This window comes from Morchella sextelata (genome assembly GCF_020137385.1).
Source record: "Morchella sextelata strain SCLS chromosome Unknown scls_8, whole genome shotgun sequence".
Lineage (NCBI taxonomy): Eukaryota > Fungi > Ascomycota > Pezizomycetes > Pezizales > Morchellaceae > Morchella > Morchella sextelata.
The window spans coordinates 1,977,715-1,994,048 of NW_025408623.1; the positions used below are offsets into that span (position 1 = coordinate 1,977,715).

Here is a 16,334-nt window from a genome sequence, read left to right on the forward strand (position 1 = left end):
ATGTTGCTGGGAAAGACAGGCTCAGGTAAAAGCAGCTTCATCAAGTTGCTCCGTGGAAAGGATGATACTGGGAACGAACCAGATGTGGACGGTGGCACTAACTCAAGTACGTTCCTACTCTTCATTATGTTCACAATCCGCTGATCACCCGTGTATTAGCCACGGTGGAGGTCACACCATACAATTGCCATGTCAATGATAGAAGTGTCATACTCATTGATACCCCCGGTTTCGATGATGATGTGCGGGACAACATCGATATACTCTTAGCTATTACATCGAACCTCTTACGTCTAGCTCTTGAGGGCAGCCAGCTTCACGGCGTTATTTTCCTGCACGACATTAGTGAGCGGCGATTCTCTGGCAGCCAGAAGAGAACACTCTCAATTCTTCGACAGATGTGCGGCGCAGGAGCAATGGGGAACGTCATTATAGGTACCACAATGTGGTCTTCCGACAAGAAAAAGAACGAGCAAGAAATGAGGGAGGCCCACATTTTAAAAGAGCATTGGGACGGTATTCATTCAACAGTAAGGTTGCCTGAGGACGACTTTGACGCGGCGGCTGGCATTGTTACTGCGCTATTATCGGTTCCTCGTGTTTACCTTCTTGTGCAAGATGAGATGTATAAAACCGGCGGTGAATTAGGTAAGACTACTGTCGGCAAAATGATTTCTGCTGAGGGCAAAGATAAGCTTGAGAGCTTGAAGCAGCAAGGAAAGGACAAGGACGCTGGAACTCTGGAGAGAGTGCTGGAGAAATTAAAACGCCCTGCAGACATGACTTTTGCGGAGAAATTTGGATTGGCTATTGCTGCTCCCATCGTCCTAGCTCCAGCCGCTCTTGTTGCTGCACCTGTCGGGGTCATTTACGCATTGGTTCATGGTGCAAATTATTTCACTGGTGGTAGTAAATAGAGGCTGTCTGCGAGTGCTTCGTGTATTGTTAGTTTCTGTTACAAAACCAGTTTCTGCGCGCCGTTGCTGGTTTGCAGATATTTATGTATCTTGTATCGTATATGAGCCAAACTATGTATTACATCCGGTGCCTGAAAAACGCAGCATTTTCAAACATTTACAACTCTTCGAGAATCTCGAGACTAGCTGTCTTACCCCCTTGGGTCTCATTTGCTCTCATATCGTCCAAGGAATCAAAGTTTCAAGACTTCGTGTCTCAGCTGTATCACTAGTACTTCTCCCTACTAGTAGTAGGCGCGAAAGTCATCACAATATCGTTGAAGAGGTCGTTAGTAAAGCCGTGCAATTTCTCTGACTGTTACTTTCCTGACGCAATTGCCCGTACAAGATTACAATATAAAAGAAACGACTTTAGAAAGTAACATTTAGTACACATTTGTACGAAATAATTTAGTGGTGATTGACGCATTTCCGACGAGTTTTCTGGTTCATGCAAAGGGCTATTAGAGGCACCCATCAGCAAATCCACGGCCATCTCACCATTCTAACACCCGCGGTCTTGACCGGCGAGCAGAAACTCAAGGCCATGTCAAACAGCTCTCAATCTACAATAGCCAAGCTCTGGCACGAACATATATTATACTATCGGCTCATATAGAACTTGGGTGGTTCTAATTAGCTAAAAATAATAGCTAAATATTCGGAGCTTAAAGCGCGCCTCACCCGTCGGCTGTCATGAGCAACCTCTCAAATGAGCCGCCACAAAAACCCAACTGGACTTCTACTCAATGATTGGAGTAGTCCAATATCATTAATGCGACACGTGCGCGTAGGCTGAAGAAGAAAGACCACTCTTACTCTCCGATCATCCTGAGAATAGAGAATAGGTCCTCATATTTTACTTTAAATTATTGCGATCTCGATAATAGAAAGTGTGGTTGATGGAAGCGGTCGACGCTTCAGTCCTTTCGTAAAAGTTCATGATAATTCGCAGGATAACTACAGGACCCGATATCTTAGCTTTGTGCCGAAAGAAGTCCTGAGGGCGGGGTGTCTTGTCTTTGGTCAAAAAAAACCAGTGTTTTTATCGTTCCCTACCCCCCCCAAAATGGGATGATTTATCCCACTTGCACCAAAATCGTTGTACCACACCGGTGGAAAGTGCTGATGGCTGTATTCCTAGGGGGTGGGTGAGAAGAAAGGGGGGGGGGGGTTTGTTGGTGGGATGCAGGGTGTCAGTCGATCATTAGTAGCACACAAGTGCAAAGTATCATCCGTGGAATATATCTCTGGCAGGCAGGTCCCTCCCCGATGGATGTTTTTGCACAAGCAATTTCTCTTTGGGATATAGTTTTAGACTGTTCTGATGGAATACGGTCGAGAAACTCTTGTACTTTCCTTTCATGCAACGAACCCGTTATGCAGCGGATATGTAATTCAGCGGACCACTTTGATAGGGTATTTCCTTTATCTCCTTTGTCTGCACTTCCTATCTAGTCTCATGTCTAGTCGTCCTGTTCAGCTTGGGATTAGCAGCGTACTTTCAATCAAGCAATATCATTTCTATCATTTTCAAGGTCAATAAATGGGTTTATGAGAAAGGACAATCTAGGATATAACGTGGTTGTGATTCAAAATAAAGTCATGCATATTGATATCAATGATATATCAATTATTGCGCACCGCGAAACAACCCAGCCCAGTCAAACCAGGCCGATACAATATCAGCCAATGCGACATCTCAAACTCGCAATGAGAGGCACATATAATGTATATAATATACACAAACCAGATCAGGTCCACCACAGATGATCACCAGTCTGCCCTCTTCCACAACCACTTCTCAAACCCATTCTGATCCAGGCCTCTAAACTTCCTCCGCTCCGTCCTCCACTTCTGCGACATGCCCGCATACGCATGTCTCTCCGGATGCTCCACATACGGCCGCACACTCTCCAACGACGGCCCCCCCGCCCCCGTGCACGTCACCGCCAATGCCGCAAACGCGCTCGCCCTCGCCAGGTCCCCATGCATCACGCAGATCTGAAAGGCATCGTTGTACGTCTTGAACAGCGCATCATCATTCATTCCCTCGTCCATGTACAGCTGCAGGATCTGCTTGCAGCTGTCCAGACACCTCGCCGGACTGACCATGACCAGCATCCCGCCGCCGCCAATCAGCCGATCCAGCCGCGCAATCTCCACGCGCCGGGCATCACTCGCGGCGACCTCCGCGGGCGTCCCGGCGCACACGTCGCAGCCGCACCCGAAGCGGAAGAGGGCGAGTATCGCCGCGCGCCGGTCACTCCGCTTCTGGAGGAGGCTGTGCTCGTCGAGGTAGTTGACGGTGATCTGTTGGCCCGCGGGGATGTCCTTGCCGGCAAAGATGGTCTCCTTCCCGGTGGCGGCGATCCACGTGTAGCTCGAGTTTGAGGCGCAGCTGTGGTTGAAGCGCGAGCATTCCGGGAAGAGGCCGCACTCGCGGGCACCGACGCCGAGGGGGTGGGCGTTGGTCTTGACGATGCCGGCGGCGGCGGAGATGGCGCGGTCAGTGGCGTAGTTATTGTGGAGGGCGAAGAAGGCCGTTCTCTGGGTATCGGAGGAGAGGGCGCGTACCTTTGCCTCGATGGCGGCGGTGAGCTGTGTGGGGTTGGAGAAGTCGGCGGAGAGGGTGAAGAGCGGTGGCTCAGCGAGGATCTGGGTACCGCGGGGGATGAAGACTGTGGCGACCATGCCGAGCCCGGCGCCGGGGATGGGTTCCAGACTGTACATATTGCTTGAGGCCATGGACTGCCGGGCGGGGGGGGGGGGGGTGGTATTGGGTGTGGTTTTTGTTTATAGCTTTGGGTGCGGAGAGCGGAATATATATAATAGATATAGATCTTTGTGGGGGAACATATGGGCTGCTGCTGTGATATATATATATCTACTTTATCCCTTCGTCTGGCAAAAAATGCTGACCCCCCTAGAAAAAGCAAATTCTTGTGTGGCTTTACTAACAGATCTTGTTATCTCTCTTTATCAAATAATAGATCTCCCATACAAATTTCATTCCTCTATTATAGGGTGGTCAGCATTGCCAGACTAAGGGATAACGATGTTCGAGTGCTTGCGGTACAGTGCCAGCAGCTGGGCGGGGTTCATGAACATATTCAGGCATCCAACCAACGAACCCCCCCGCACCACAAACACGAAATGGCCGTATACTAATTATCCGTGCATGCGGTCGAGAATCAAATTAAAATGCACGGTCAGGCAAACGAAAAGTGGACCAAGATAGACTTAGGGACCCTCTATATGTGTACTACGGGGGTGAATGCATCAAATGGTGCATTTCTGAAATCCCATGGTGGTGGAAATCGATCCATGGACTCATTGACTGCCGAGGCTTTAGGCCAACGAACCAGTTGTTGCATGCATTTACTTGATCAGTGATATGTTCGTTCATTGTTGGGAATAAATCAGAGTTCCGGATGCTTTTTCGGATGCATCATCCAAAGATGTAACAAATCTTATGGCTCATCATATTGCGAAGTGTAAGATAAGGATAAGGACCAGGCGTTCACAGGTTCGGTCCCTTTTTAAGTCGAGTCACAAATTCGGTGTTATGTAACGCATTCCAAATACATTGCCGGTTCATTGCCAGGTGCATTACCAGAAGCATTGCTGGTGCACTTTCGATACAAGAACACATCCATTGCCGAAATAAGCGCAATACTACAGCACATTACCGATGCATAGCGCCAACAAAATCTGGGGATGCATTCACGGATTCATTTCCTTCCGGTGGTAGAGACTGCTGTCACTCCACTCGCAGTCGTATGCGAGTGATGTCCGGTGAAGACGTTGTGATCACCAATATTGCAACTGCCAAGGGTTGCTATACTTAGACTATGGACTGGAGTGTATCGCTATCTAAGCTACCTGCGCATTTAATTGCTCTTTATCCCTTTTCCTTGCCGCGGTCAACCAAGCCACAGTGTCGGAGGTGCTCGTCCAGTCCGGCCCCACGCACCCTATTGACGTACTCCACTCCCCTGGGGGTAGTATGCATGGTTAATCCGGAGTACGATCGAATCCCCACACAACATTGAATTCTGATAACTAAGACTTTCGTTTAACTCTTGAATGTAGGCGTGAGATTATAGGCCATACCCCATGCTGTGGAGCCTACCACATGCTTGAGCAGCTACGTGGAGGACAAGTTTAGTGTAGTATTCCGTTGGGTCGTTCCCTCTTTACTTGGATCATTCATCATCATACATCCTCATAGTTATCACTCTTGGCTATATACATGTACCTACATTTCGTCTTGGTCCGTTGAGAAAGATCGAACAAGAAGAATACAGAGAGCAGCCAACAACGCTTAATCATACCCCCAGGAGTGCGGTCCTAAATGCATACCGGTGGTTACATACTGCCGAATTAAAGTGACCAAGCATGATATCCACAGTCAAGTCATGCGTTGTGGCGCATGACTGATCTGGTTTTGGTACATGAACGACTGTCAACAGGCCGTTTGAGGTCTTGGCGGGCGACAACAGGATTAGGGTTACATATCGGCCGCAAACGGGCTCATAAAGGAAGCCGCGGCCCATTCAAGTGCTCCCCCGATGCTCCACACACCTATATCGAACATCTCCTCGTCCTCCCCTCGCAGTATCCCCGCCCGGGCCGCCGCACCTCTGCCTTCCCCACCCTTGACCTCACCGCCACGTTCGGGGCTCTCACCTCCATCCACACCCTCGTGTACACGCCCAAGACCTGCGTAACAGGCCTCGCAGCCGCCATAGCGGCACTCCCCCTCAGATCGCTCACCTGCCGGTACACATGCGCGCTGCTCTCGCCCACCCTTTCCCCGCAGCGCCGCTGGGCGCTCGAGAAGCTCACGCTCTATAACGTGAACGCCGAGCCCGCGGCCCTTCACAGCATCTTGGCTTCCAGCGCTGCTACCCTCCAGGAGCTGCATATGGCCTATACCACGGTGGGGATATCGCACACGGGGCTCCCGGCCCTTCCCTCACTACGCGCATTGTGGCTGCTGGACTTTAATGAGCTGACTATCGCGGGGCTGCTCGGTACAGTGGCTTTTGGAAGGCTGGAGACGCTGCAGCTCGTATCTGATGCCGGCACTGTGCATGGGGGACGCGGTGTTGCGATGGAACTAGAGGCGGGGGGCGGGCTGCGGGGCCTGAGCAAATTGAGCATAGGCATGCACGTCCAGGATATAGTACAGGTGCTGAGGCTGTGCGGCGGGGAGCTTAGGGAGGTACATATAGTCCACCTCGGGCACTTTGGGTTTGTGTCGGGGATGTTTCAGGTGATCGATGAGCTGGGGACGAACTGCCGAGGTGTGAAGGCCGTGAGTGTCGTTACGGGGGAGGAAATGACGAGCAGTCAGAGGCTCCGGCAGTTGATGTGGCCACCGTTCAGCGGCTGGGGGAACCACCATCTGAAGATGCTGGCTGCGGGCTGCCCCGGCATTGAGGATCTGAGGATAGCAGTGCACATGGGTGAATGCGTATGTAAACGTTCTGCTTAATTTCAGGTCGATCCATGGTGTTCTATAGACCCATAACGCTGACAACTCACCCAGGCACCCTCCAGCTCCGACCCTCCGCTCTTCAGCAACCTCCGTAATCTGTATCTTAGCATTCTCCCCGAGAGCATCTACACATTTGACCGCTTTGATGAGGCGCTGCCTTCTGACGGCTCCACAGACCTCAGATCTCCGATGTTAGAGGCGCTGATGGACCAGCTCGGCGATAAGGGAAAGATCGAGCACTGGACAGTGGTCTCGGGGGAGGCTGTCGTGGAGATGGGTTCCGCTAGCACCTGTAACGGCCAAGCATGGATGTCACGTACTGATACTGACGGGTGCACAGTCGTCAAGGCCGGGGGAGCAAAAGGTGGTGTTGAGTGACCTCAGGGAGACAATTGGTCTCAGAGTGCTGGGTAGGGGAAGGTGGACGGGGGCTTTTGAGCCAGCGTGGGTGGAGGAAGACATGTTCAAGACGGGGCTGTTGATGTAGAGGAGATGGACTTGCAAGCGCTGAATAAAGATAGATTTGTGGATTAGATGCTGCAAGATCGGGTGTGTTGATAGTTACGAGAGCTGTAGTTTGCGGAACATGGCTTTGATTTGTTGAGGATACGAAACCTCTTGGCGGGTGGAGAACTGCAATCGCTGTGCCTGATTCAAAGCTATTATGCTTCCTTAGGAGACAGACCGCGTTATCAGAATTGGGCTGGTCTTGATGCATCATGTAGTTCGGGATAGGTCGAGACGGTAGATATATGTAATACCAGACTGTCAAACCCGACCATGACGACAACAATTACCAGCAGGCTAGTGATCGATCTGCAACTTTACCACAATGAGCAAAACTATGAATCCTTTTGAATAATCATAGTACTAAAGGTTCTTATGAGAGACACCAAATCACCTTTGCAATTGGTAGGAGCTAGCTCCATAAGTCTTGGTATTTTGTGTGGTGCCGGGTTGGGGGAGAAACTGAAAATAATCCAAAAGGACAGAATCGAGTGATATTTAATGATTGCAGGTGTAGGTAGAAACCTGTTTGCTGTGTTAACGATTTGCAACCGCCGTCGCTTATTACTAAGCCTAGCGGAAAAAGAAACAGTCGATTTTGGCTGTTCGCTACTGTACCACAATACTAGAACCACAGCTTCGTAACGTCTGGAATGTTAGACTCGTCAACCACTTCGGTCAGTTGGCCACTGTCTTGACCTCGGTTCTGTACCTGCTGTTTCCAGTATGTCTTATTTGCTCCTTCTCTTCGCTCATTTTCTATCAGTCTAATGCGGTAAGGTTGCAGTTCTGCGTGCACTCTTTATACTGCTTTTTATTTTATATAGTTAATTTTATTAATTTGATCACTAACCCTATCTCACTAATTCTCCATAAGCTGGACAACGGAAATGATCTCCGGATGACTCGGAAGCCATGGATAGCTTATTGAGGCGTGAAGATATCAGGGTTAGGGTTCAGCTATACCACCCGCTTGAAACCGAAAGTGACGGCGGAACTTTACCCATTAGGGTTTTAATGAATATTCTTCATATTAAAGGGCGCAATTCGCTATGACCAGTTTGTTCTAGTGGCAGATCGAGATAGGAAGGTGCTGGAACAAGAAAAGAATTGTTCTTTGGACGTGGAAGCATCAGATCCCATTTAGACTTTTTTAAACATGAAAATGGAATTGATTATGTTAAGCCGAGCTGGGAGCCCGGGAGCTTTGCAAAGACCACTAGACTCAATGTCTGAGTTTAAAAAACCCAAGAAACAGCGGAAGCCCAACTTGAACTGGCCCACCTAGGCCATTATGCATGCCAACCTGCCTTCCTGTAATAGATATCTCGCGTTCCCGTCTGGCTCTGAAACGCCACAACCCGATATCTCCATCTTAATACATATAGACCTACTTGCGTCAGAGACGTAGCTCTCCTCGGTATTGAAGGCAGTTCGTGTCATACATACATCATACTTCAGGCATTCTACCATCCATATATAGAGCATGGTGGTGAATATCCATCATCGTCGTCAAATCTCTCGGGAACGTCCGCCATTTTACCGTGTCGATTCCTATGATACCTGTCCGCGCCTTTTTCGACCAGAAGGTTAAACACCTCCCATTTCCATGTCATGAATAGCGCCGTTTCACCATCTGCATTGGTCTCTGAGACATCGGCGCCATTTTCCAAAAGGACTCGGACAACCTCGACGTCTCCTTCCCTGCTTGCAACAAATAACGCCGTTTTACCTCCCTTATCTCTTTGCGATATACTTGCACCACTTTTAAGAAGTACTTCCACAACGTTAGAGCACCCGCCCTCTACCGCTACAAAGTATGCTGTCCGGCCTTCCGCATCCCTCTCGTTGATATCTCCGCCGCTGTCTATAAGTAAACGAACAACCTCGCTGCCATACGAACGGCCGGCCGCGAGAAGCAGGGGCGTCCGGTTACTCGCATCGGATTCCGTCAAATCCGCCCCACTCTCGAGAAGCTGCCTTACAATACCGACCCTGCAGCTTTCTGCCGCCAGCGAGAGTGCCGTTTTCTGCTGGCTGTTTCGTGCAGATATACTGGCGCCACGATCAAGAAGTAACTTTATAATGTCTGCCTTACCCGCATACGCTGCATTGTGGAGTGCTGTTTGACCGCTTGCATCATGGGCAAAGACGTCTGCGCCATGTACAATGAGAAGTCGCACATCCTCTAACGCCCCCAACCTTGCTGTTAGGATGAGGGCTGTCTCCCCACTTGTGTTTTTTGCATTAACATCTGCGCTGGCCTCAAGGAGAAGTTGAACAATTTCTTTATTTCCTTTGTGGTCACCCCAATGCTTATGACAGCTTGCAGCCATGTGCAGTGGAGTCTGATTTCGACATGACCGAGCACGAATATCCGCACCGTTCTCAAGAAGTAGCTTAACAATATCGACATGGCCATTATAGGCTGCAGTGTGGAGCACGGTCTCATTGTCTCTATGGCGTGAGAAAATATCTGAACCGGCGCCCAGAAGTAGCTTGACAGTATCCAGGTGACCTCCAGTTGCTGCTTTGTAGAGCGCCGCATTGATGTCATTTGCGCCCAAGTCGAGAAGCAGCTTTACTACTTCAGCGTAGCCATGTTCCGAAACGAGATTTAGCATGCTATTAACTTCGTCCGAAGTAAGACCTTCGGGGGTATTATCGAGAAGTAGACGCGCCGTCTCCTCATATCCTCCCTCTATCGCCAGTTTTAGCGCTGTGCGGCCGGATATCCGCGGGGAGGTATCTACCGCATTGTCCAGAAGGATCTGCACGATGTCTGTATAGCCCCGAGTAGCCGCTCGATGGAGTATCGTCACCCCCGCGTGGTTCGTGGCTCCAATATCAGCACCAACTTGAACAAGTAACTCTACAATGCGTTTGCTTCCTCCACGCGCTGCTTGGTGGAGCACCGACTCGCCGAGTGCATCCTCTGCAGATACATCCGCACCTTCCCCCAAGAGTAGCTGGAAAATCTCTGTGTGGCATCCCAATGCCGCTAGGTGCAGAGGTGTCCTGAATTGCTTATCTTGAGCCGACACACCATTCCTGAGACGGGCATCCCGTCTGTTCACCCAGTTAAGCCCTCTTTCAGTAATCGTCACTGGGCTCGAGTACGGTTCTAGCTTTGCAGCCGGTAAAGCACCAGAGTATTTGAGTAATAGCTTCACAATTGCGATATGACCCGCTCCTGCCGCTTCGTGGAGGGCTGTTCTCCCACACTCCTCTCTATCCCAGAGCGGTATACCTTTCTCCAGAAACATCTTTACCAGCTCTTCATGGCCTCCACGCGCGGCCTCATGTAGTGCGGTCTGCTGGCCGAGGCCATGATCCATGATGTTGACTTTGTTCTCCACACGCACCAGAAGCTCAACAATATCTTTAAATCCTTTCCGTGCAGCCCAATGAAGTACCGTTTTGCCACTATCATCCCGCTCCGAGGCTCCCTCAAAGTCCCATTCTTCTGCAAGACCCCCATCGCGCAGTTCCTGGAGAAGTAGCTTGACGGTCTCGTAGTGGTGTCCTATTACTGCCTCATGAAGCGCAGTGCGATGAGGCCCGCCGATGTGAACAGCATGTTTTCTCGCTGCAATGAGCATACGGACTGCGGCTAGATGGCCCACCTGAGCAGCGACCACCAGCGGAGAGTTGTCCATCTCGGAACACCAATCATCTCTGTGTGTTTCCAGATACAAAGCGGCTTGGCGGGGGCTTTTGATGAACCTTAGAAACGCCTTTGTTGTCAAAGACTCATCGCAGAGATTGATATGAAACGACAAGTTTCTCGCCGCATACTTGAAGAACGGACGTTCTTGCTCTGGGACTCGCTGGAATGGAAAACGATCCGGGGAGACGTCGAATGAGAGGTAGGTCAGGCACGCCATTGCCATTTGATAATCAAAATCCAAGGGGATCACGGAACATCTCAGAAGATATTGTCGGGCGGTATCATGTATAAGGCGAACAACTCCACTGCTCTGGTCGATCGTAATTAGGCCAGCACAGATGTTCACCATTGTGACTGTATCTGGTAAATCCGAATCTTCCAGCTTGTAGCTCTTGGGCTCGACTGAAATCGCTTCGCGCAGTTCATTGACTGTCAAGGTCTGCTGGGCCTTTACCAGCCAGGAAAGAATCTTCACCGCCATCTTGGAACAGGCAGTGTCTTGGCGGCGGATGTTGCCGATGCACTGGGCATAGAATGAAGAGAACGGTGCTTCTTCCCTTGCGAAAGACTTAAGTTGCTCGATCAAGCTGAAAATGCATTTGACCGTTGGTTGCTGGATGACGGCTCTCATCCCAAGATCAACAGATAAGAGCCTTGCAATGTTAGCAAACAGATACACCTTAGTTAAGTCCGCGGCCAGATATAAACGTGCAACGATAGTTATTCGGCCTTGTAACGGGTAGCTTCAGTGTAACGCATGACGCAGAACAAGTCGGGTCCTAACCCATATGTAACTACGTGACAGGAATGAATGGCACCACGGTATGCACGCACTGGTACGCCAATGCTCACATATTTAAACGGAACTGAATACTTACATCCCATTTGCACAAGTGGTCATCTCCCTAATAAACCTATCCTGGCACTTTCCTGTTTCAAGACGAAGCCGGAATTGCTGGGAGTTGTCAATCCACTTTTCGATAGACATTTTGATATCCTCTGCTCTTGCGGACAGATCTATCCTCGCTATCGCGTGAAGAGATGAATGAAGATTTATCGGTGGTGAATTACTAGTCACGAAGAGACTCATTTTCACCACCGCCAGATTTTGAACAAATTCAAGCAGAAATTCCTCATGTTGATTGTACTCGTCCACTCCATCAAAGACAAAGAATACTTGATCGAAGGACTTCGATGTTTCGATGAGATTGGTAAATAACTTCTCTGGACTGGGTTTTGGTTGCTGGTAGTCACCAAGCCTTGAGGAGAGGGTGTGAGATACAACCGAGAAATATCGTGCCTGAAGAGCCAGTTGCACAATCAAGCTAGAAAGAATATCCTTGTGCGAAACTTCATCTTGTTCCATGCGATCGAAGAAGTAATAGCCCACAGCAGAGTTGTATATAGGCGCTTGAGATTTGACGTGGTCGATAACCTTCGAGCTGCGTTTAAGAGAATCAGATATATTGTAGCGAAGTTCGCGAATTGAGCTTATACCTGATAAAGGTTTTGCCAGCACCAGCTATTACAGCCATGCCCGTTAGCATACATCCCCAAGTAAGGACTTCCGGGAGGCATTACGCTTTGCACAACCCCAGAGAACGGTGTGGCCCGGACTGCGATTCGTCCAGTTTTTAAAGCTTGGGCATTTCAGCAACCACTCTCCTGTACCCTTTATCCTGCGCTCCTGAATACCCAGGTACCTGCTCTCAAAGTCTCTAGGAAAGAGCCATCCGAGATCCGATTTCCGTCTCTTCACTAAGAGCCGTGGATATCAGCTTATCGTTATTACTACCCGAGTCATGACCCTTCTACACTTACTGCTTTCAACGCTGGCTATATTCGAGCTATCGGTAGGTGGTTCGGATTGGGGTTTTCCCTTTTCCCTACTTGTATCCTGTATGTAACTTTCCGCCATGATCTCCGACAATTTCCTTCCACGTAGATTAGCCAAAGCAGAAGCAAGCCCAGCCCAGCCCAGTTGAAGTCCACTTACGACTGATCCTTCATCAACTGTGACGCCAAAGCAAGAATATTCTTGTGCTTCTCGATTCGTAAGGTATATTGCAAGAGCTGATTCTCATCCAATAGCCAGCCTAGGCGTGCTGGGCTTTCTTCTTCGCCCTTATCGGATTTGATTCTCAAGTGAAGTTGGTTTAGCTCAGCGACGCATTCGACCAGGGGCCCGTTCTGCACATTGAGTTTCTGAAATACCAATAAACGGAATTCTTGATCCCCCGGACATTCATTTCGGAAGCCGGAAAGAACCTTGCCGAGCGATTGAAATTGTTCTAAAAAATTCCTCAGGCCATCGGGAACTTCATTGATCCCCCATAGGAACTCGTTTACCACCGAGATCAAGGTGCTCGTGAGCTTGATTGCATAGTTTATTCTTTCCATTGTCGTGGATTCCGAGTTGTCCCTCATGTTGATAGTAAGTCTGGAGTTCTCACTCATGTTTGTATGGATGGGTGCGGGTTGAGTAGCAGAGAACGATCGCACTGACCCCGCTTTTATTATCAGGATTCCAACCAGTTACCTACGTTCCTGGCTGTTCTTGTATTCTGGTTCGTCTCTATCACAAACAATACAGGTCAGAGACAGGATGACCTATCCTCAATCGTCTCGGTCTACTTGAGTCCTTGTCTCTTGCCCATCCCCTACGTGCAGCTTCCTAATCGCGGAAAGAGAGATTACACAAGATGTTGCTTATTTAACAATGGTTACGCCGGGTTTTGGTGTTACCGTAGGTGTCACCTACGTCACGCTCTGCAACGCCAAGGAAGCACTCCCCTCAGGAATACCAAGTGTGCCGTATAAGAAAGGTTGTCAGTGCTCTCGCCCAAGCACGGACGCTACCTATCCACGGATATTACTCAATGGGTTTCGTTGTTCGTGAATGGGTAGCATACACGACTGAGTTACCGGTCTAGAAATCATTAGCTATATTCTTTCAACAATATCAATTCTCGGGTTCACTACTGTATACTTCTGATGCAGGTTACTAGTATTATATCACATCCGACTTTCCCGCATCTAAACCATTGTGGCCATTCCATATGTAGCGGACTCAGTCTTTCCGTTCATATGAACCATTAGAGGTAATTAAGGTTGGTTGAGGGTGACTTTTTCGGGTAAGGGTGTGATTTTTTCGGGTAAAGCCCGGTTGAGGAAAATGTGAATGCTCGACCATCGCTGATGCCAGTTGGGATGATTTAGTTCTAGAAACTAGAAATAGTCACAAAAAGCTTTTCAGTCTTAACTGCCGGTCGTTATTCGGTATTCAGATTTCCTTTGATATTCATAACTACTAGACAGAATGTCCAACCTTGAGAGCGATAGAACAGTATCCAGAGGCCAAACAGAGGAACCTTAATCTGCCCATCCAGCATCTTCAATTCCAGCTTCTCTTCTCCTGTTGGCACGAATGTTCCGTTTCGATCCAGTGTTTCGTTTTTAAACACGTTTTGTTTTCACAAACCGTGTCTTGTCCACCAGGAGCCAATGTGTCCTTTCCTCTTGATCCAAGTTTGGAACTAAAAGGTTGTGCTACCACATTGCCTCCGGCACACCGGGGATCCGTGCCGAGATATACGCCGAGATATGCTACAAAGATTGTTGCTGAAGTACAATGACTAGAGAGCCAGCGGGCGCAAACACTGAGGATTGGGAGTGAAATCCAATGCTTTAGTGGTTAGGATGGAACCGGTCTAATTATGAAGTGTTCAGGTTGCAGATTAAGAGTACATCAGCAAGCTCGGGTATTACCCAGGGTGCAGCCCCTTCGTTCTGGCGGGTGTTCTGTGCCCCAAGTGCCTACCGCATCTGGCACCGCCAGTGTACACCGCTTGCACCAGGCTCCGTCCCAGGAGCGCCTAACCTTCCGGCACCACCAGGAGATATGGCTGATGTCCGGAGGGCACTCACCAACGCTCTGCTCACCTAGGCCGCAATGAGATTACCTCCCCCTCCGAAGATGCTAGGATGGAGTGACCCCGCCTATAACACCTATGGAACTTTTAGTTGTTTTGATTATGTCAGTAGTATTACGTGAGCAATTCCCAATGCTCTGACAGTTTTCTTGAATGCTCTCACCGGACGGCGAATGCTCTCACGATACGGCGAATTTTCTCACGTCACTGCGAATGCTTCCGCGAATGCTCACGCAAATGCTTCCATGAATGCCCACACGAATGCTCACCCGAGTGCTCCCACGAGTGTTACCAGAGTACTAACCAATGCTCACAGAGCTGAGGAATTCGTCATACCCGCTCAAGGTGAGGCAATCCTCATATTCCCCCCTTTGTATTTATACGCCGTCGTCAAAGGATCGGAAGGCAACAGTCCCTCAAATGATATCTAATGTAGGTATCCCCAACGTCGCTGTATGGTCAGTCGCGGGATACTGATACGAGCACTGTCCTGTATACTGGTGACGACTAGTTAACTTTTGACCGAGGTGTATGTTTCTGTTAGAGAAAGAGTGTATATAGAGAAGTGTAGTAATTGAGCGTGTTATTCCAACTAACTAGAGGGGGAATGCCCCATATTTATACTAAAGAAAGGTAACACAGAAACATAGTCAATCATGACCGTATAAGTAATAGAAAAACATGACTAATAAAACCCAGAGAAAGAATGAGTCAGAACCCTTGACTCATGATGACAAATGAGAATCGTCCAATACTATGAAATGTGCTGAGCATACTATTTCAAGATCTGTTGATTCGTGAAAGGCACAATTAGCCTTGAGGTCGAGGCCATGGTACGGCTCGTCTGAAAAGCTCAATGTCCCTGCATAAGCAGCAAACATTGACTGGTATTGCCAACCTGGAGTGAGCTTGCTGGATAGCCAGACTCAGATACTGAGCAGCCGAAACTTTACCTCCTTCTTCCAATCCGTATGCATAGCAGAAGGAGACTAATTTTGAATTATAGAGTCCAATTGGGTCTACCGTTCCTAGAGTACTCACGAATGCCATCACGGCTTTGTCAACTTTCAACTAAATTCATTCCATGTAGACAAGTCTATCCTAGTATTTACCAACCAATTACCAGTCTCTACCTCAAACAAATGGGCCATTCCCAATATAATCCGAATATTAACGACCCATATCCTCTTCCTCCTCCTCCTACAAACCTTCAGGAGCCGATATGAGCTATCAGCGATACGACGATCCTTTGCCTTGAGTAGCTCCACTGTACATAGTCTATGTGCTCACCCCTCACTATCCCGCAGCTTGAACAAAGCCTCCACATGTCCTAGTAAGCATCCCCGAAACACTCTCCACTCTTCTGAGGATGCTACCGATACCAATACCCAATCCTTTCTTATTTTCCCTTTCCTAAAAGGCGTGTTTCCCGCATACATAATATTGTGAACCTCGTACACCTCAGGTCTTTGGAAGATTGGCATCAGAATCTGCAAACATTTAAATATCTCCAACCAGGGATCTAAAATGCTCTCGGAGCTTCCGGCAAAGCTCTGAGAGCATTCCGCATCCTCTGTATACTTCTTTATCAGGTGATATAATGTGGTATGCCTTATTTGCAGACCATCCGCAATATTGAAAAGTGTTTCAGATTTCATGGAGGGGTTGAAAAGACGCCTTAGAGGCAACCCTCCTTCTACTATGGATCGTTCATTTGGAGTTTTTTTCCGGTCTTCGATTTTAAAAATCTCAAGTAACTCCTT

General features: G+C 48.8%; 4 protein-coding genes across 4 annotated transcripts; 2 read left to right on the top strand and 2 right to left on the bottom strand.

The window, feature by feature from the left end:
* H6S33_012702 (uncharacterized protein) lies at window positions 1-917 on the top strand (the record flags this gene model as incomplete). The annotated part of the gene is made up of 2 exons (XM_044844082.1): window positions 1-106; window positions 160-917. The coding sequence occupies 2 exons, from the start codon at window positions 1-3 to the stop codon at window positions 915-917; spliced, it is 864 nt and encodes a 287-aa protein (XP_044695351.1).
* Window positions 918-2,729: 1,812 nt separating this feature from the next.
* On the bottom strand, window positions 2,730-3,704 carry H6S33_012703 (uncharacterized protein; the record flags this gene model as incomplete). Its single annotated transcript, XM_044844083.1, has 1 exon — window positions 2,730-3,704. One exon carries the CDS (start codon window positions 3,702-3,704, stop codon window positions 2,730-2,732), a length of 975 nt encoding a protein of 324 aa, XP_044695352.1.
* A 1,687-nt stretch (window positions 3,705-5,391) lies between these two features.
* H6S33_012704 (uncharacterized protein) lies at window positions 5,392-6,949 on the top strand (the record flags this gene model as incomplete). Its single annotated transcript, XM_044844084.1, has 3 exons — window positions 5,392-6,438; window positions 6,514-6,729; window positions 6,803-6,949. 3 exons carry the CDS (start codon window positions 5,392-5,394, stop codon window positions 6,947-6,949), a joined length of 1,410 nt encoding a protein of 469 aa, XP_044695353.1.
* Window positions 6,950-8,435: 1,486 nt separating this feature from the next.
* H6S33_012705 (uncharacterized protein) lies at window positions 8,436-13,096 on the bottom strand (the record flags this gene model as incomplete). Its single annotated transcript, XM_044844085.1, has 6 exons — window positions 8,436-11,292; window positions 11,518-12,081; window positions 12,137-12,161; window positions 12,221-12,397; window positions 12,461-12,573; window positions 12,636-13,096. The coding sequence occupies 6 exons, from the start codon at window positions 13,094-13,096 to the stop codon at window positions 8,436-8,438; spliced, it is 4,197 nt and encodes a 1,398-aa protein (XP_044695354.1).
* Window positions 13,097-16,334: the final 3,238 nt, after the last annotated feature.